The 20,401-nt window shown below is 33.8% G+C and overlaps 1 protein-coding gene across 1 annotated transcript in view; it reads left to right on the forward strand.

The window, feature by feature from the left end:
- The window catches only part of LOC129230584 (solute carrier family 12 member 1-like), a 37,526-nt gene extending 22,082 nt beyond the window's left edge, over positions 1-15,444 (forward strand). Inside the window, exons 5-9 of the mRNA XM_054864989.1 lie at positions 3,604-3,679; positions 9,811-9,906; positions 12,525-12,664; positions 14,156-14,276; positions 15,339-15,444. Of these exons, the coding sequence (XP_054720964.1) occupies positions 3,604-3,679; positions 9,811-9,906; positions 12,525-12,664; positions 14,156-14,200 (357 nt within the window). The 3' untranslated portion in view covers positions 14,201-14,276; positions 15,339-15,444. The remainder of the gene's footprint in view (positions 1-3,603; positions 3,680-9,810; positions 9,907-12,524; positions 12,665-14,155; positions 14,277-15,338) is intronic.
- Positions 15,445-20,401: the final 4,957 nt, after the last annotated feature.

Consider the following 20,401-nt stretch of genomic DNA (forward strand, 5'->3'; position numbering starts at 1 on the left):
TACTTATAACAGCAGCTTTTTTACTTAAAAAATAAAAAAATTTCCAATTACTAGGTTGTTCTGGTATTTGATCGTTTTTTAAATATGGTTCTTGAATAAGGAAAAACTTCGGTAACATCTGAGTAGATAAAAGTTTTAAAGAACTAGTAGCGATGCTTCTTTTGCCTAAATTTATTTGAATACAATTCAAAGAGTTAAAAGAATACTTAGAGAACTGAATATTAGAAGAAGGAAAAATTGTAGATGAAGTAAACAAATTCGGATGAGACAAATGATGAAGAGAGGAAGGAAAGTTAATAGAAAACACAGTATTATTCGTCATAATTGATATTCGGTTTCAACTTTTGAAGAACAGAAAGATAATATGGACAAGATGAGTCAGAAGCAGGGTGATCAATCAAATATAAAGGAGAAGAGCTTGGAAGAGATTTAACGCAATTTGCGCATTTCGTGAAATTGCTTTTGCATTCATGTTGAGGGTGATTTCCAGAACAGAAAGTGCATTTTTGCAAATTACTTTGGCATTTGCTAGACAAGTGTCCAAATGCTTGGCAAAAATAACACCTTTTTACATTAATATATTCTCTCAATTTGTAAGATTCCCATTCATTTTGTAAAAATTTGCATTTCATGAGTATGTTAAATGTGAAAGGTTCGCACTCTATTACGAAATTCTGTCGACCGTTTCTTGTTTTGTAATTGAAATTAATTTTGAAGTTTAAATTTTTTCCTGTATTTTCAAAAATAATGTGGTTTATGTGTTCAGTTGTTGTTTCTTTAGGTAATCCTTGAATTAAAATCTTTGGGTTTATTGTAGTTGTAGTTTTAATTCTCGTATTAAGCTGTATGTTAGGTATTGTTAAGAGAGCTTTTTGTAGTTTTTCTTTGTCTATTTAATTGTAAAGATCTATAGCCAGACCTCCATTCCTAATAACACGTAACTTGTGAATACGTATGTTGTCGCTTGCTGGATTGTATTCTTTTTTCAAAAGTAATTTTAAATCGAAAGAAGAAGTATTTTCACGAAGAGGGTAGACTAAGACGGTATATAATTTTGGATTTTTCTTCATTATATCAGCATACGAATGTTTATATAAAGGAAAAGCCGTTTGATTATCGGTAGGTTTCAATTCTGTAAACGTTTTAGAAAAACTATTAAGTGAATGAACAGGAGAAAATTTAGTGTTGTCATTTTGAAGATGAGCTTTTAGAGGTGTATCAAGCTCACTCTGTGTTGGAGAAGTGTCGACTACTTCGTAAATTTCATTTTGAAAGTCTAATCCATCAGAGGAATGCGTAGGGAAAATAACATGATTAGTATTCTGAAGGTTGAAAATATTATCTTCTTCAATTCCTACCTGGTTTTCTGCATCTTTGTAAGTTGAGGTAGTTTTCATAGTAGTGTACAATAGGTTTGTGGTAGTTCGATCTTCTTGAGTTCCTACGTCTTTATACTGTTTTTTAATTTTTAAAGTGTCAAAGTCAGATATAGCAACTCCTTTCAAGGAAAAATCTTCATTTCCTGTCAGTTTAGTAATAAGTGAAGAAGGTGACAAATTATTATTTTGTGCTATAGATGAAATAAGATCTTGACAGGAAATATTATCCGAGTCAATAATTCTTGACTGCAGAATTGTTAATATATTTATAATAAAAGATCTGCATTCTTCCTTAAAGAAGTATCTCTTGTTTGCATTAGTTTTGGCATTAATAATATATTTAATGCAATCAATTAATTCATTAGAAGTGTGTTTAATAGTTGGTCTCAAAACTACTTTATCTGCTGGCTGAATGCCAAACAAATCTGCTATATTTCTTTGAGAAGATGTTTCATTCACATTATCACACGAGGAATTATTTTCTGAAGATGTTAAATCAATTGCATGAATTTTCGTCTCATTAACAGTAGGTACTAGTGCTGCAGTTGAAATTAATGGCGATTTCTGAAATTCAAAATCACTTTCCATTGTTGTACTTTAAATTTGTTTTCATTAAATACTGCAATTGCATAAGCTAAGGCAAAAGCAGAAATATCGCCAACAATGAAAAGAAAAATCCGCCAATCTTTGGAACGAAGTATTTCAATTTGAAATGTTCATACAGAAGTAAAAATATGAAAGTTCGTTATGTGAAAAAACAGTTAAGACACATTAAAGTTTCACAAAGTAAATTTGTGAGTCCAGAAGCTTAATGCAAAAGTCAATTTCAAATGATATAAGCACATTTGACATGAAGCTAAGTCATTGTAAGTTTAAATTTATCGAACCTATAATATCATACAAACTTCAATGTGTTTTTTCCAAAATTACGTACTTTCTTTAAAATTGAGCAAAATTCATAGAAAAAGATACCTGCATGTTCCTCATTGAAAGCTTCATCAGATTACATCAGAAAAAAATATAATTAACAAAAATTTACTGCTAATATCATTAAAAAACACGGAGCGTAAAATTAGCAAAACAACAAAGCTTAATTCACTGTTGCCACTCTCCAGTTGGCAACACTGCACAGCAGCTAGTTGTACAGAGTGGTCCTAAAGCGGGCGTAGCCCCCCCCCCCCCCCCGCTTTATTTTCAATATTATATTAGTTATGCCTCCTACACACGAAGCGATTAGTTGAATAAATTTCACGAAAAAAGTGGCCTGTCAACTAGTTGACTGGCGTGTTTCGTCGTGTTCACACGGAGACAACTTAGTTGAATCAACGTTTCTTCTAATAAGCTGAATTTATTAGAGCAGCTGCTTTAGCAACGGTGTTAAAACTAAACTAGTTTACTCGTGTGTAAAGCAAGCGTTTGGCAATGCCCCGATGAGTTGAATACACTAAAATGTTGTTTCAACTCATCGGCATAAGAATGATTGGAGCACATGTGCGTGGTGAGCTGACTGCCATGTGAAGGACGCTAGGCAATTCCTTCACTTTTTTACCAGGTTACACTTTCTGATAACTGACCGTTAAAAAATTGATTCAACTAAGTTGCTTCGAGTGCAAGAGGCCTAATGGTATACACAGTTACATTGAAGTCTTAAGGGTCGAAATCATCGATTGAACACCATCGTGTCGTAACACAGCTGAATTCTGCGTCATGTTCTCGCAGATGCTTTGCGGAGATTCGGGGATTCAGGGATGTTTTGCCGCAAAACATCTGCAAGGACAAGGTGAAAAACTCAGTTGTCTTACGACATGGATGGTGTTCTACCGATGCTTATAAATCTTAACAATTCAAGGCAACCGTATGTAACAAACATTCACCCATAAGTAACATACTGTTGAAAATAAAAGGAGAGTACGCTCACTTTTGACTACTCTGTACAATATAATAATTCTGATGCTACTCTTTGAAAGCTATTTTTGAATTTTGACTTGAGCTTGCTACAATCTCTCTTCCTGCATTCTAACTTATATGTAAAAAATGACAAAAAAAAGGAAATCTCGTGATGCTATGAAATAAAAATGAGGAGTTTTAAACATTTTGAGTAAATGACTAGTTATGGTTATGGTTAAGGACTTTTTTTATTTGGATTGTTGCTTAATTGTTATGTTTCAGAGAAATGAAAGGTAATTTCAAGAACTAAATACACTATTCTCTGCATGTTTTATAGATAAGATGCCTATTGAACATATGGGGAGTGATGCTCTTTCTGCGCATGGGCTGGATGACAGGACAGTGTGGCATCGGTAAGTAGAAACTGGTCGATTTTACTTTTTGAAACAGAGTTACAAATTTAGCAACGGATGTCCTTTTTTATGCGCGTAATTTGCTGTAATGTTTCAAAATTTGGCGTTCATTCCGCAAATTTTTGCTCAAAACTACCTTACTTTTTGAAGCTTTACTGTCAGGTTGTTTTCCATGCTTAGCCACCAGCTTCAACAAGTGCTCTATAGATTTTGTGAAAAGTTGGCGAAATATTGCTAAACGGGCACCATAGCGGGCATCTAATTTTTAGCTCCAATTGTCCAATTTTGGCGAGAAATCGCCAAACTTGTCATCTGAGGGCATTTCCAATGCTTTAAATACCTTGAGAATTTGCTGCAGCTTTGCAGCATTTTCTTTTTAGAGCATATATAGGAGTTGTTCCAATCGTTAAATTTAGTTTTCATTTATCTGTGCTCTGAGTGAATTAATAGCTGTGTTGCAAACCCGCTGCCTGAGTTGCGATTTGTCTCATTAGTGTTTTATCGTATTTGTAAGTAGTAAATGCGTATTTATCATCCGCGTGTTTTTTATCCAGCGGGCGCGTGTATGTGAGAGATACATTAAGAGGTAATTTTGTAATATTGCTTGACGTGATATAATCACTGAAATAAAAACTTCCTATAAAACAAAGAAAATCAAAAGTAAGAACTAACTTAAACAGTTGCTCGTATTTCTCTCACACTCTTTGCTTCTGTTCTAACACTAAACCCAACTAAACATAAATATTTAAAGTACCTCTAATCATAACTCGAAATCATAAACTACTAAACTGCATTCAAGAGAAAGATAGACTATATGTAAACAAAGAATTGCACCATTTGTTAACGTCAATCACGTGCTTGACTTGAACGAAAACAAATTGGTGTCAAGCAGACGGCGAATGCGAATCGTAATGGTTAACTCTGAGGTTCTCAAACTGGATGCCGTAAGAAAAGATAAGGGGTGCTATGAAGTGTCCGTGGTATCAATATAGGTAATGTAAGTGCACTAAATAATGCCCAGTTGACCAGTGCGGAAATCCTCTATTTTCGATACAGTGTAGCAAAAATTCACTAGATCCTCTTTATCGTTATCAGAAAGAATAACTGATGATAAAGCGTTATCAACAAGCCATTTTTTACTATCAGGCTAAAGTGAAACAGTGTAGTAAAAGTTGTTGCGGAAGAGTGATGTCAAAACCAACTGATCTTAATTTATGTTAAATTTTATTTCTAAGGTTCCCTGAAGTTTAATTAGAATAAAAAAAGTTGCATACTGTTCCTGAAACCTAAATTATGTAATGCACGAATTCAAAAAGAAAAATGTATTTGTGTGCCGTCGTTTTTCCCGTGATGTGGTTACCTAGAAAAGTAGATTGTAGTACGATACAACCACGACTCGCCTTATTAACAACTCTGGTCTGCTTATAATATAACACCCGAGTTTTTGGGAGGAGAGTATGATCCTGTGCTGCATATGCTGCACATATGTGCACGAACTGTGTGCAGGTGTGGGTATAAAACCCTAAAAATTACGACTTGTTAGTTGTTTACATAACACATATAGAGTGCTATGAGTGAATCCTAAATCTTCAAAGGGTGCCGCGAGTCGTAAAAGTTTGAGAACCGCTGGAACTTCTTTTTTTAATCAAGAGAAAATTCCCAAAAGTGGCATAGCGGCAAACCTTCTTGAAACCTTTTTGCTTACTTTTGGTCAAAAGTTGCGGTAAACCTAACCTGACAGCATTGTAAAGGTTACGCAGCTCCTAATCACAGCATTACAATGCTTCCAAGTTAGATTTTCCCCAACTATATTTATTCACTCTGAGATTTAGACCCACTAAACCAAAATATTCATAGGTCATGGAATACAGTGGTGGACAAAATTATAGACTCAATTTTTTTTTCTTTTGTTTCAATTACAACATGACTCAATTTAAATTATTTTCATTGAAGTAAAGATGAATAGTTGAAGAAATATTTCTAAAATTAGTACATCTTATCAATTAAATTAAAAAAATTCATAAAATTAGATTAATATTTTATCATTACGTGAAACCTGGACAAAAGTATAAACTCAGAGGTAAAAAATCCAGGATTACGAGAAAGTTTCGTTCCAAGATGTTAATTTAACGCCATAGAATGAATAAATGTTGCCATCAGTGATTGCTAAAAGTTTTGTTTTTGGAAATTATTGAGAAACATATAAATGCACCGCTGGACAAAATTATAAACTCTTTTTTTTTCAATCATAATTTAACTCAGTTAAAAAACTTTTAGTTCCAGTAAAGATAAATAACCTACTAAATAGGCCTAAATTCAGTTTAACTCACAAACTTTATAAAATAAATAATTTAATTAAAAAAATCTCAACTTTAATATCTTTATAATACATGAAGCCTGGACAAAAGTATCAACTCAAAAGTAAGAAACTCTGAAGTTTGGTAGAATTTTATTCAAATACGTAATCATTTAATAACCAAAAATTAACCAATGCTGAGTTACAAAATTACAATACTGCATAAACACAATTATAAGCTGACAAAATTTATTTATTTTTTTTGAGTTTATTTAAGTTACATTTGCAATTACTTCAGTAAAAAAAAAGCATAGATTTAGGAAAATGTAATTTTGCTATTTAACATGGATAAATTGAAAAAAAAAATCAATATTTGAAATGTTCTAAAAATTAACACTGCATTAAATATAGCCATTAATGTAAACTACAAACTTTTAAAAACGAGTTGGGCCCCCAGTTTTCTGAATTACCTCGAATATGCGGCTGGGCATGTAGATTTCACAAGAGTTTCCAACAGCTGCAGTGGCATATGGTTCCATGCTGAAAGTATTGCCCTTTTTAATTACTCTGTGGTTTGGTATAGGTGCCGATCATGATAAACTTTGCAACCGTGGTCCCCCAAAGATTTTCAATCGGATTAAGATCCGGACTACGAGCTGGCCATTTGATAACTTTGATACCCCAGCGCTTGACCCATTCTTTTGTACTTTTCGCTGTGTGTACACTCGCGTTATCTGGCTGAAATAACCAGTTTCCTCAGGAATAAGAAGAGCAAAAGGTAAGAGATGATCTTCCAGTATTAATTGGTAATCTTCAGCGTTCTATCTTCCATTAAGAAATGCCAATCCTGCTTTACTACGCTGAGAGAGCTATTTATCTTTACTGGAACAAAAAAAAAAAAATTAACTGAGTTAAATTATGATTGAAAAAAAAAGAAAAAAAAAATGAGTTTATAATTTTGTCCAGCGGTGCATTAATATGTTTCTCATAAATTTCCAAAAACAAAACTTTTAGCAATCACTGATGGCAACATTTATTCATTCTATGGCGTTAAAGTAACATTTTCGAATGAAACTTTCTCGTAATCCTGGATATTTTACCTTTGAGTTTATACTTTTGTCCAGGTTTCACGTAATGATAAAATATTATATTTGCAAATTTTCCAATTTTATGATTTTTTTTAACTTAACTGATAAGATATACTAATTTTAGAACTATTTCTTCAGCTATTCATCTCTACTTCAATGAAAATAATTTAAACTGAGTCATGTTGTAATTGAAACAAAATAAAAAAAAATTGAGTCTATAATTTTGTCCACCACTGTAGTGTATCTAACCAATACGCGGGAAATATTGGTACAGAGGCCGCACCCGATGGATTTTATCGCAATTACAAAGACATTCTTTGTTAATATTGTAAGTAAATATGCTGTGTTTCAATAAGAATTGAGTGATAAATTTTCAAGAAAACAAAAAGTTAGGGTGGACTCGTAACAAAATTACTTAAATAAAAAAAAACGTGTTTTTTTCCCGCTTTATGAGTTTGTAAAGAGCCAACTGATTTTTTAAATATTTTATTCAATTTAGCCAATATTGAAAATGGTTATTTTTTAGCAACTGAAGATTCGAGAAGATCAATATTATAATAACTTCAACATATGAACATTAAATTTAATTCAAAATTTTGCTTTTTTCACCACGTTGATTGATTTTAATCAAAAAACTTATTACAGCTGAAATTATCCTCATACGAAATGGGAAACTAATATAATTTTCTATATCACCATTAGCTTTTCATTTAGCATAGAATCCACAACAAAAACAAGAAAAAGAAAAAGGTTCTCCTTAGAAATGAATGAACTCAACCACTGAAAGAACTAAGGAGAGTCATAATATAAGTCTTACTAATGTAATCTAAAGAAAGATACACCGATCTGAGATTCAGTAATTATGGCGCATTCATCATATTATTTGCTTTTCTTTTGGCAAATATAAAAAGAGAGACAGTTTTATTACTACTAAAGGCTTTTCCTTTAAATAGTGAAATATGTACAAAAACACGTAATAACGATTGAGATGGAGATATCTATTCTGGTATGTACGATACTTAATGCAATTGGCTATTGGTCATAGGTGAAAATCGATTCTTACCTTGAATATATTTTAACTAAAACCCTTATTTTCATTTGATGTATGCTCAATTGAAATGTAATCTTACTAATATTATATATGCGAAAGTTTGTCTGTATGGATGTATGGATGTATGGATGGATGTTTGTTACTCTTTCACGCAAAAACTACTGAACGGATTTTGATGAAACTTTACAATAATATAGCTTATGCATCAGAATAACACATAGGGTAGTTTTCGTCCCGTTATGGGGGGCAAAACCCCCTTAGGGGGGCAATAAAACACAATTTTTGTATAAATTCTCTAATATTGGGATGAAAAAATACTTGCACATATTTACATTATATGTCCATCGAAAGCTCTGATTTTTCTGCTGAAGATGGCACCTGTTCGAAATTTCTAAGTAGAATAAAAAACGAGTTATGAGCTTTTTAGATCCATGTTCGAAGGCTTTCCTCAACTCAATACAGTATTTAGTATATCATCTCAACTCCCTGTCGATAGCGACAATTGTTGTATTGTTGACTTTCTTTGCTTTTCGTGATTGTTCAAGGCTTTTCTCAAGTCAAATCTTGAAGTAAGATTTTTGCACAAGATTGGCAAATAATACATGATTTGGCTGATGATTTTCCATTTAAACGGAACTTTAATGTAATTAATGGTTTTTATTATTATTTATGCTGATTGAACACTTACTCATCATCCAAACAACCAGCAGATCGCCAAAATTTTTGCAGAAAGATTTCCGTAGCTGATGCATTTGGCAGTTTTTTCAATGTTGCTGTTTTTGAAGCCGAAGACTACGTCATAATGTTTCTCAGCTTTCACCATGTAAACAAAATATCGCCAATCAAAGAATTTTCAAAAGACCTTTTTTACTGTGTTAAATAATCCAGCAACTAAATTAGGCAAATCCATAAACAGCACAAAAACTTCCATTAATTTTCCTTTTTGCACAATTTCAAACAATCACGAAATTGTATTACTTATTTTGGTAACATTTCGGATGAAACTGTTTAGCGCTATTTTATGGTGATCAAAAATATCTCAGCATCTAGCGACGATATCTCTGTAACGAAAATTAATATCATATCGTTTTACAAAGTAAGGAAAGAATGGGGGAGCATTATCGAAGGTACCTCGAAACGACTTTCGCAAATTCGGTAAAATCGCACCAAGAGCCACAATGATTGAAATTTCCCGAAATAACTAAAGCAAGTATAAGGGGATTACGAGCGCAGCTACTTTTTTTTAATCACTTCGTACTTCATTAGCCATACAGAGAAAGTTTTAGACTCCATGTTAAAAAAAAAGTATCAACAGATTAATCTTTTTAAATATGAGAAGATTAATTTTATGTTTTTAAAATTTGTATATGCTTAAATATAGTGCTTTCGTTTCTAAATCAATATTACTTTGTTCTTTATACTTATTGCTATTTTAGTTTTATGGGTAAGAAGAAACTCGATTTTTAATCACGTCAAAAAGATGTGTTTTAAATTCTTTCACTTAAAACAGAAAACAAAAGCAAGTAACGATTTTTTCTAATAATTATTACTGACCCAGGCAACGCCGGGTATTTTTGCTAGTAAAAACATAATATTTTGGTTATAACTTTGAAATTTTAAACTTTCCACAAGTGTGCAGTTTAACAATGCATTCAGAAATGCATCATAACTGATTTTTGCCTTCCTTCTTTTTTAGGTTTAGCAATAGTAATTGTCCTACTCTCCACTGTGGTCACGGTGATTACAACTTTGTCTATGTCTGCAATATGTACAAATGGTGACGTCAGAGGTGGTGAGTAGTTCTAGAGAATGTGTGTTACTTTAAATTGGTATGCAACTCTTCCTTTTATGGTATTAAATTCCAGCACCATATTCGCGATGGCCAGTAATGCAAGATGGCGGGAGAAACTTGATTAAATGTCAAACTCAAAAATGTTACTTAAAACTTAAGCCATCATTTTTATTATGAAAACTACAAATAGTTATTTAGCAAGGCCTCGTAGAATTTATATTCGTTTCAGATAGGTTATGTGTCGTTTATGAACGAACGAGCCCAAGTAAGTGACTCCTTAAAATGAATGGGGTGCATCATGTGGAAGTCCATGTAAATTAATCTGAAGTAATTCTTGTCTAACTCGTAGCTGTACTATTAATTAGATACACATCTAGGAACTGGTTTCATGGGCAACTGAGCCCTTCTAGTAGTCGGGCAAGCGTCCGAAAAGCGTATTGCGTGGTTGCGCATGCGTGCAAACAACATTGGCCGTTGCCTGGTAGGAGGCAAAAATCCTTGCACCCTCGAGGCTATTCTTTTCCCTTTTACTTCAAGTTTTGCACTTTCAATGCCGGCCAGTGACAGCTGCTACGGAGTTATGGATTTAGTTTTACTACATCTATGGTGACCTTATGAAGCGTTTTGTCTTCGATGCCAGTCGTCTAAGATCCTGCAGGTTTGTTAGTGGTGACTGGGGCACGTAAAATATCTCGTGGTTCCAAAATCCTCTAAGTAAATCAATATCACTGGGGGTGCTAGACCAAGAGTAGCTCGGCTTCCGTTCCAGATAAAAAAAAACAGAGCTGTCTTCAGGGCCCCATCCAACCGGTAAAACCACAAATAGTGGTAAGTAAGGGGAGCCCTGAAGTGCGATGATATGATATGCAACCATCAAACTTCACGCCCCCATAAGGGACGGAAATACACTGGCCTCAATAAGTTAAGGTACAACATGTTTTTCGAAGCTCACCATAAAAAAAATGGCATTTGCAATAAAAAGCATAGTTTGCATGAATGATAATAACGAACTTTAAAATCATTTATAAAAAAACGATAACTACCACTTTTATTTTATGGAAAAGAACATATCTTTACGAATGAGAAAGCAAATATCTAGCTTTCGTACTTTTGTGTGTGAGTTGTGTTGATTTTCAACTATTGTTGGCAGTTTCGGTGACAATAGTCAATGGAGTTTAGAAAATGTCTCAGAGGCGTCGTTTAACCGATTCGTAAGGTGTAGGCAGTTAGATGGATGTAAATGGGATTGTCGCAGGTTGGTGCTGCTAGACGTCTCAATGTGTCTCGTAGTGTTGTTCAGCGACCTTGGGATCGATACCAATCCGAAGATTCTGTGTTTAGCCCTGTCCAAAGACCTGTTGCAGACCGACCACAATCTACAACACCTGCAGAAGACCATTTTCTAGTTCTTTCGGCCGGAAGGAGAAGAACCACTACTGTGCCGCAGCTCGTTGCAGACCACTTTGTAGCATCAGGAAAAATAATCTCTGCTAACGGTGCGAAATCGTCTTCACAATGCAGGTCTCTAAGCAAGACGACCAGTTGTGTGTGCTCCCCTCAACGGACCACAGCGAAGGATCCGCTTATGCTGAGCAAAATAACGTGTTTCCTCGACCCGGCAGCAATGGGCTTCTGTGCCGTTCACAGACGAGTCCAGATTTACATTGGAGAGTGATTCAGGGCGTCTACTGATCTGGAGGGAACAGCGCACTAGATACCATCAATCCAACACTGTTGAAAGACCACAGTTATAGAGTTGTGGAATCATGGTTTGGGCAAGGATCTCGCTCGGTGGTCACACTGACCTGCATGTGTTCCATGGAGGAACTCTGACTGGTCTGATATATCGGGATGAGATCCTTGATTCATATGTCCGCCCATATGCTGGTGCTATTGCTAATGACTTCATTCTGATAGATTATAAGGCCCGACCTCACCGAGCTCGGAATGTTGCGGAGTATCTTGAGGAACACGGTTTGGAACGAATGGAATGGCCAGCTCGATCTCTAAGCCTGAATTCGATTGAAAATATTTGGGACTATCTTGGCAGACAGGTTGATTCTTTAAACCCTCCTCCGAAGTCATTACATGAGATAGAACAAGGCTTACTCTTTGTCTATCCTTCGCTTCCTATTCCGGTGTCCAACAACTTAATAAACAGTATGAAAAACCGATGCCGCCAATGAATTCAAGTTAGGGGGGACACATTCCTTATTAGAACCCATTTTTGCATTGTTTCTATGGCATTCTACTACATAACACTGTAATGTTTGTTTCTTCAAAAATGGACCCTTTTTTTATATAAATCGTTTTTGAAATATACTTCTACAAATTTCTATGACGCGTTCAATAAAAGAACATTTAATGCACATATCCTTCAAATTTTTTGTTTGTACATTCATTTATCTGCAAATTAGAAGCAAAAAACCGGTTGCACCTTCACTTTTTAAGGCCAGTGTATATGGTTACAGTAAATTTTCAACATGAGGCAAAAATGAAGATTTTAGTCAGTGCACCACCCCAATTCACGACACTATTTTGACCTACCACACAGCAGCTTATTTTTCATTTCCATCAATGATATAGGACATTTTAATTGATCATTCGTTCTTTTATAGGCGGAGCTTACTATTTGATCTCACGCAGCTTAGGTCCAGAATTCGGTGGTGTGGTTGGAATCCTTCTTTTCCTCGCAAATGCTGTTTCTGGAGCGATGTACATCATAGGGGCCGGAGAAGGAATCCAAGATATTTTAAAAGTTAGTATAGAAAGGGGTACAAAGGATTAATGCACTGAATCTCTAATTTAGCAATAGAGAAGCGTATTTTTTTCCTTTCAAAAAGTGTTGTTGTGACAAAACATTTGTGGAAATTTGTTTCATTTGTGCATATAGAATTTAAAAGTGGGTCGAGTACTATCCTCCTCTGGCAAGTTGAGCTTTGTGCATATAGAATTCAAAAGTGGGTCGAGTACTGTCCTCCTCTGGCAAGTTGAGCTCCGCTGCCCAACTGATTAAACGATTCCATTAGTTGGAATAGGGGTGAGGAAAAACGGCTAAAAAACTTGCGGATTTAGTTTGCAGTGTTATTGCCCAATCGGCGAACAATATTACTATTTAAGTAAGAAGTAGAATGCGGAACAGGATTTTCTCGCCAATAAAAGGGCTGCAATGGTAACCTAATTTTGCGCCAAACAATTCCTCTTCTTACTCATAGCTCCCCCTTGAAAGAAATAGACTTGCTCAACTTCTCAGAGGCGAACAGTAGGGTTCCCTGCCAATTGATATGTATTTGGAAATACATATACGAATAAAAATAAAAGTTTCTTTCTCAGGGGTCACCGAAGTGGGTGCCGTGGGGAGAAGCAAAGGGTCTCACGAAGGGCTTATTTTATTAATATGCACGTATAAAATAGAGATAGAGTAGGGTATCCTGAGAAAATTGTGATTCGTCAAAGGGTGTCGGGGATAGGAACAGTTTGGAAACCCTTGTCTAACTGATGAAGAGAACACTGTGCATACACTAAATTAAATCATACAGTTTTGTATGTTATCTTAAACGTTTTTCATGTTCATTTCAGTATTTGTATGACAAAATGTATCTTCACTTCATCAAACACTGAATTTTATTTTTTTGTAAATCATTCCTAAAAGTTATATTGTCAATATTGCTCCCTATACATGAAACCAGTTATCTCAACGATAAAATTTCCAAACTTTTAACATTTTTGGCCGATAGTGCAATAAAAAACAGTAATGTTTTTGCATCTCCTCGTTACACAGGGACTTCTATACTAAATGCCTAACTGATTCTTCAAGGGTCTTTTAAGCAACATATACAGACTTTCCCAAGGCCTGATTATCACATAAGTCAACTAGGCCTGGGCCTGAGGCCCTATCATCCTAAAGGGCCCCAAATTCTTCAAATACTTCTGCATAGCATTAAAAATTCAGAGGCCCTATTCAGAAAATATCGGTAGCTTTCCGTTTTGGAAAGACGTCTTAACACCTCTCCCAAAAAGGCCATCTTTTCCGAAACTTCTATGTGGAGACAATTTGAGGGAGGAGTTATGACGTCACACCGATAATACATGAGTCGGAATAAACCTCTAGTTCTATTCCACTCGTTACTTGTTATGCGTGTGTTGCAATGTATTTATAAAGTCTCATTTTAATCTGTTATTTGTTATTTCTAATACATTTTTAAACTGTATATTGAACTCGAAATATATGTATACATATTTTTTTTAGGAATTAGGAAAAGGGATCGTAGAGTTCCCCAGTGGAAAAAAATGACGTTCGTCTGACGAGTATTTTATGTTTGCTACTGACGATGTCCGTCACTAGCATAGGAATGGAATTTGAAAATAAAGTAAGTTAATGTAGAGTAAGTTATACGTAGAGAATAAATTAAGTTAATGTAATGTCATATTTGCAGGGGAACCTGGACTAAAATACCACATTATATTAGGTTTACTGAAACGATAGACCAAAAGTAAACAAATAGTTTCCAGAAGGTTTGCCACTTTGGTAAATTTTCGATAGGAATGAAAAAAAAAATAAAGCTAATAATTGTTTCCTGCTTTGCATCAGACTTTTTACTGTCCACGCCAAAGACGTGGTCTACACCGTCAAGAAGCGGATTTTTTTTTTCTTTTTTTCTTTTTTCGAACTTCTATAGTTGAAGCAAATTTAACCTGGCTCGGTCTTAATGTTCTGATTAGGATCTGCATAGGCTTCCTTATTCTACCAAGTTATGTTCGCCTCAATTATAGTCTGTCTTTTCTCTGGACTCAATGAAAGATAAAATCACATATTTCACATTTTTCGGTACTGCCGAAAGGGGCAGCACTTAACAGTATGGGATTAAGCTCTTGTGTTGGCAACTGTGGTAGACATTTAATAACGCAGTTTCCGTATTTCATATTATTGTGTTATGTGAAGAATCCATAAGCATCTTGGTACAGAAGTTTGCTACGGGTGTTCTTTTGTGGTGTTTCGTATATATTTGATTCGATTCAAAATATTTACTCAATAGTTTACATTACACAATGTCATTCCGATGCGAATTGTATTTCGAATTTAATTTAGCTAGGAGTGTTCCAGTCAAATAGATATTCAAAGGATCTGTAATATATCGTATAAATAGACGATAAGGAACCAGACAATTTTTTACACCTATGTAAAAATCCACTGATTTGGGCCGAATTTGAACTTTCAAACTTTGGCGTAAGATATTAAGGCTTTATTAGCACGTTATCCTGAAAGTAAGTCAATATGTTAAAAATGAGTTCTTCAGCAATTTAGCTAGCAACCATCTAAGTTGGTGCATTGCAGTGTTTTGCTAATCGTAGGTATCTAATTTGCAGCTTTGTGTCATAAAATGTATAGTATGAGACTGCTTTCTAAACGAAGATTTATTTTTATTTTTCAGACACAGGTCATACTTTTGATAGTTCTTCTGATTGCCATGATGGATTACTTCGTGGGAGCTTGCTTGCCCCCAACAGTGGCACAGTATGCAAAAGGTTTTGTGGGATGGAATAGTACGTTTATCTTCAATATTTGTCAATAATCTTTGATTTTTATTGCAATTGTGTGACAACCAGCAATAGATTTCTCCATGTTTGTAAGAAAATAAGATTATTTTATTATGCGAATGACTTCCCGTAATTCTACTAGTAGTTCATTTGTGATCTGAAAAAAAAACGAAAGGGATACATAAATACCTTTTCTTCCTTAGTGAAGTAGATAGTAGTTGACAAAACACTTGCCTGAGAAGCTGCTTCTACCATAAATGCATATTCGTTGACATTGTAAAGCATATCAGCAATTTTATTGAATACAGAGTGAATCTGAAAAAGTTTTCCAAATTTTAGGAGGTGAAACAATACTACAACCTAGACCAGTGTCTCTTAACCTTTTTGAGCCCATCGCTTTTTTAGAGGTTGACTGACATCCAAGTTGTTGGTACTAACGAACATCGATATTAATTACTAAATGAATGTCTATTATTAATTTGAAGTAAAATGTGTATTATTAAGCAGTTTTATACAATCACTCTTAAGCTAAAAAAAGTAATAAAAAAATAAGAGTACATTTTCTTTCTTTTACAAAACGAACTGATAGGCATTTAGAGAGAAATACTTAACTAACGTCATTGTCGTACTTTCCAAAAACAGAAGTACTTTTTTTATTGAAATTGTTCTATTTATTAAAATGAAATCTGGGAAAACTACATAAAACACTGACACTGAAATTTTAAAAAACATAAGAATTTGAAAGCTCATAAACTTGGCGATTAATAATGAAATGTGTACTTCCTTAAGCTTCAAACCGGGTGTGGGAAGAAGCTTCTGGACTTTTTAATCTCATTTAACTTTTGATTCCTTGTTTGAATTCTGATTTCGTTGCCAGTTCGAGTTACTAAGGTGTTATAGCCAAATCATTCTATTCATTTTTGGCTGATTTCACCATTCAAAATTTGCAAATTAATTATTTTTTGTTGTTGAATTTCTACTGGGAATTTTTAAAGCTGCTATCGTTATTCAAATTGCAGTATGGTAAATAAACAAAACTTTCTTGTCAAGATGCCTTATTTATGATAAAAATCTCTTTGTTTTCCATGATGTCAATTTTCCATTTCAGCAAAAGTAGCATACGATAATTTGGGACCTGATTTCAGAGGTGAATCCTTTTTCAGCGTGTTTGCGGTATTTTTCCCTTCTGTGACCGGGATTCTGGCTGGTGCCAACATTTCTGGAGATCTTAAAGTAATTCTATGTTACTAATTTTGCACAGTTCAATGTTTAAATTTTATAAAATTTTCTTGATGTTAGGGTAAATTTAAGGTTGCTAAGTTATGAGTGAATTGTACTGGGGGCTTACAAAATATTTCACTGATACAGAAAATCCATGTAAAGACAAATTACATAACTCTTTTTTTATTTTGATCCTTATCTCATTAAGATTTTTTACCGTTAATAAAGTATTAGCATGACACGAAACCGGTAACATCCAAAACCTTAATGTCGTGCATGAAAGAAAAAAATTCCCATAGGTGCTAAAGGGGGGTGGGGGGTTTGAGGGTCATCGACACGCATTTTTGTTTTATTTTAGCATATATTGCCAGTCTTGATATGACAAATATATTATTTAAAAAAATGAATTAATATTTTAAATTAATGTCTAATTGACAGCTAAACAGTACGTCGCATTATGCTAAATAAGACACTAAAGGAATTTTTAACTGAATTAAATTTTAAAGCGTGTTTTGTTGAAAAGATTGGGACGCGAAGTTGAAATTGAACTCAGTAATTCAATCTTGCAACACAGTTATTGGTAAAATTTCATATGGATCCAAACAACTATTGAAAGGAGGATATAAATCCAATGACTAATTTCACTGAAATTTTCAAGTGTTTGAACGGCTCATTGAACAGAATATAAAACCAGTGTCTACAGAAAGGATTCAATGCTTGAAAAAAAAACATACTGAGATGTAGAACAATAAAAGTACCACAAAGATGGGAAAATATCAATTATTGAAATATATTCATCATTTCTTCCTCTTTTTAACATTAAATTTAAAAGTATAAATTATTTCCCCGTTAACTAATTTGTTTTTTGACACTTATTCTTAGTTGACTTATTCTTAGTTATATAGTAAATTTTCTAGAGACTAATAATCTATTGACTAGTTTTCAGTACGGTTTTAGGAAAGGTAAATCTTGTGCAACTAATTTATTACATTTCTATGACAAAGTTACCATGGCTTTGGACAATAAGAAGCCTGTAGATGTTGTTTACATTGATTTTCAAAAAGCTTTCGATAAGGTACCGCATGTTGCTCTACTTAGCAAATTAGCTGATATAGGAATAGGAGGGAAAACTTTCATTTGGGTAAAAAATTGGCTGACCGGAAGGAAACAAAGAGTAGTTGTAAGGAGAAATTATTCTAATTGGAGTGAGGTCTTAAGCGGGGTTCCTCAAGGATCAGTGTTAGGGCCTGTTTTGTTCATTGTCTTTATGAACGATATTCACAAAAATATTTCTGGGAACATGAATTGTTTTGCTGATGATGTCAAAGTTATGGGGACTGTAGAAAATGAAGAACAAGCAAATCAGCTGCAAGAGGATCTAGATCATATTACGGAGTGGGCTGATAAATGGGGTATGGCTGTTAATGCTGGGAAATGTCAAGTGCTACATTTAGGGCATGGAAATAAGTGTACAAGTTATTATTTGCAAGGTTCAGTCATTAGTCAGGCAGACAAAGTTACTGATCTGGGGGTCCTAATAAGTCAGGATTATAGTTTAGCCAACAGTGCAGCATTGCTAGCAACAAAGCCAATAAGATGCTTGGGTTTATCAATAGATCTATTTCAAATAAATCTAAAGAAGTTCTTCTGCCCTTATATAGAAGTTTGGTAAGACCCCATTTGGAGTATGCTGTTCAGTTTTGGTCTCCTTATCTTAAGAAAGACATTAATGTATTGGAAAGGGTTCAAAGGCGGGCTACAAGGCTAATAAGTGGACTTTCCCACTTAGATTATGATTCCAGGCTTAGAAGGCTAAAAATGTAGTCTTGAGCAAAGAAGAGACCGAGGGGACATGATTCAGCTTTTTAAATTTATTAAAACGAAAGATGTTACGGGGCTAAAGTTTAGCACTGAAAACAGGACAAGGGGTCATTGTTTTAAGCTATTTAAATCTCAGGCTAACATGGATATTAGGAAAAATTATTATTTTAGCAGGGTAGTGGAACCTTGGAACAACTTACAGGGTTCATACACTTTTGGTTAAAAAAAGTTCCCTGACTTTTCCAGGTTTTCCAGGTTGTTTTTTAGAAAATTCCAGGTTACTCGCTTCATTAAAAATTTAAGTTTAAATAGTAATATTTTCAAAATAATTAAAATTGTTTAAAGTAGCAATGCAGAAGAACTGAAACTTCTCCCCTTAGATTTAAAAAAAAAAAAAAAAAAACTTGGATTTTTTTTTCCTTTCTTTTCTCTGTCAAAATTTTAAGTTTTTTTTAAACATTTTGTTCAAAATTGTTTTAATTTGTTTACTATTTGTTGAAAACAGAGTACTTTCAACTTATTTTAGCGTTTTTTTGATGTCACGCATAATATTATAGCGTTTTGCTGTAGTCCTGCAGCAACCTTTTAGCATCCACTTTTGGTTTACAATACTTTTTATTTTCTTATAAGTAGGTTACACAAAACATATTGAGCAAAATGCAAAGCTAAATTTTAGTATAAATATGGTTAACTTGTTGCATCAATTGGCATACCATGTAATGCATAGTAACAAAAATCAACATCCGCCGATCATAGGCCAATGCCAATAATCTTTTTTTTTTCACATATTAAAGGACGCTTACATTAAAATTTCAAATTTTCTTTTCCAGAAAGTATTAGTTAATTTTCAAAAATTCACAACTTTTTGCACATTTTAATGTTAGTTTCAATGTTACTCATTGATATAAACATCCAATTCTGTTTCTGGAAGTTTAAGTCTACTTCCATTGTGCAAACGATCAAATATGGCGACAAAGTGAAAAATTTAAAATAATAAGTAGATTTTTGGATTTGTAGTATAAAAGTAGTAATAAATAATTAATAATCCTTAAAAGGATACAATAAAAGCAAAATAGTCAGTATTTAGCACATAAGAGTCTAAATCAATTAAAACAAAAAAATGTTATGAAGATTAAATTTTGCATTTTTCCAGAAAATAATTACAAATTATCCGGAAAAAAAGGCACAATTTGTGTTGTTTTCAATAGTTTGCATTGCAATTAACATCCAATGCCGTTTTCGGGAACTTAGGCACTTAAAAAGTCTTGCGTACTTCCATCTTGGGAATGACCAAATATGGCGGCTATGCCCGAAAATAAGAAATAACTTTTTTAATTTGTCGCATGAAGACAATTAAAAAATAATTAATCTTCATGAAACTACAATTCATTGAAAAGTTTTTATCACATTTGCATCCGAGGCAATGAGGATAAGATTAAGTTTTAAGAACAATTTTTTTCATTTCTCAAAAAAATTATTTTAAATAACAATAGAAAAACAATTTGTAGACCATTTTTTGTTATTTTCATCAGTTTTCAATTAAAGAAAACATCCAATTCTGCTTTGTTTTTAGAAACTTAGGCATTTTAGGATCGTATCTACATCCATCTTGTGAATGACCAAAGATGGCGACTACGTTTCACACGTAGCTGAAATGATTTTCCGATCAAAAAAAAAAAAAAAAAAACTATTTTCCCCGATCGACCTTCCCATCTACAGGTTGTGCTTCCGAAGCAGTAAATTGTCTTCTCTCCTTTTGAGTTTGTGCATAATTGCTGTTCACCTGATTTTTTTTCCCTTGGGAACTACTGAGAGCCAAAAATGGCGGCTGCTGAAGATTTTTTGGGTCGCCACTTTTTTCATTGCTTTAAAATTGTTACAATTTTTTTTAAATACATCGATAAAAATGAAGATT

This window comes from Uloborus diversus, chromosome 9, assembly GCF_026930045.1.
Source record: "Uloborus diversus isolate 005 chromosome 9, Udiv.v.3.1, whole genome shotgun sequence".
In the NCBI taxonomy this organism is placed as follows: domain Eukaryota; kingdom Metazoa; phylum Arthropoda; class Arachnida; order Araneae; family Uloboridae; genus Uloborus; species Uloborus diversus.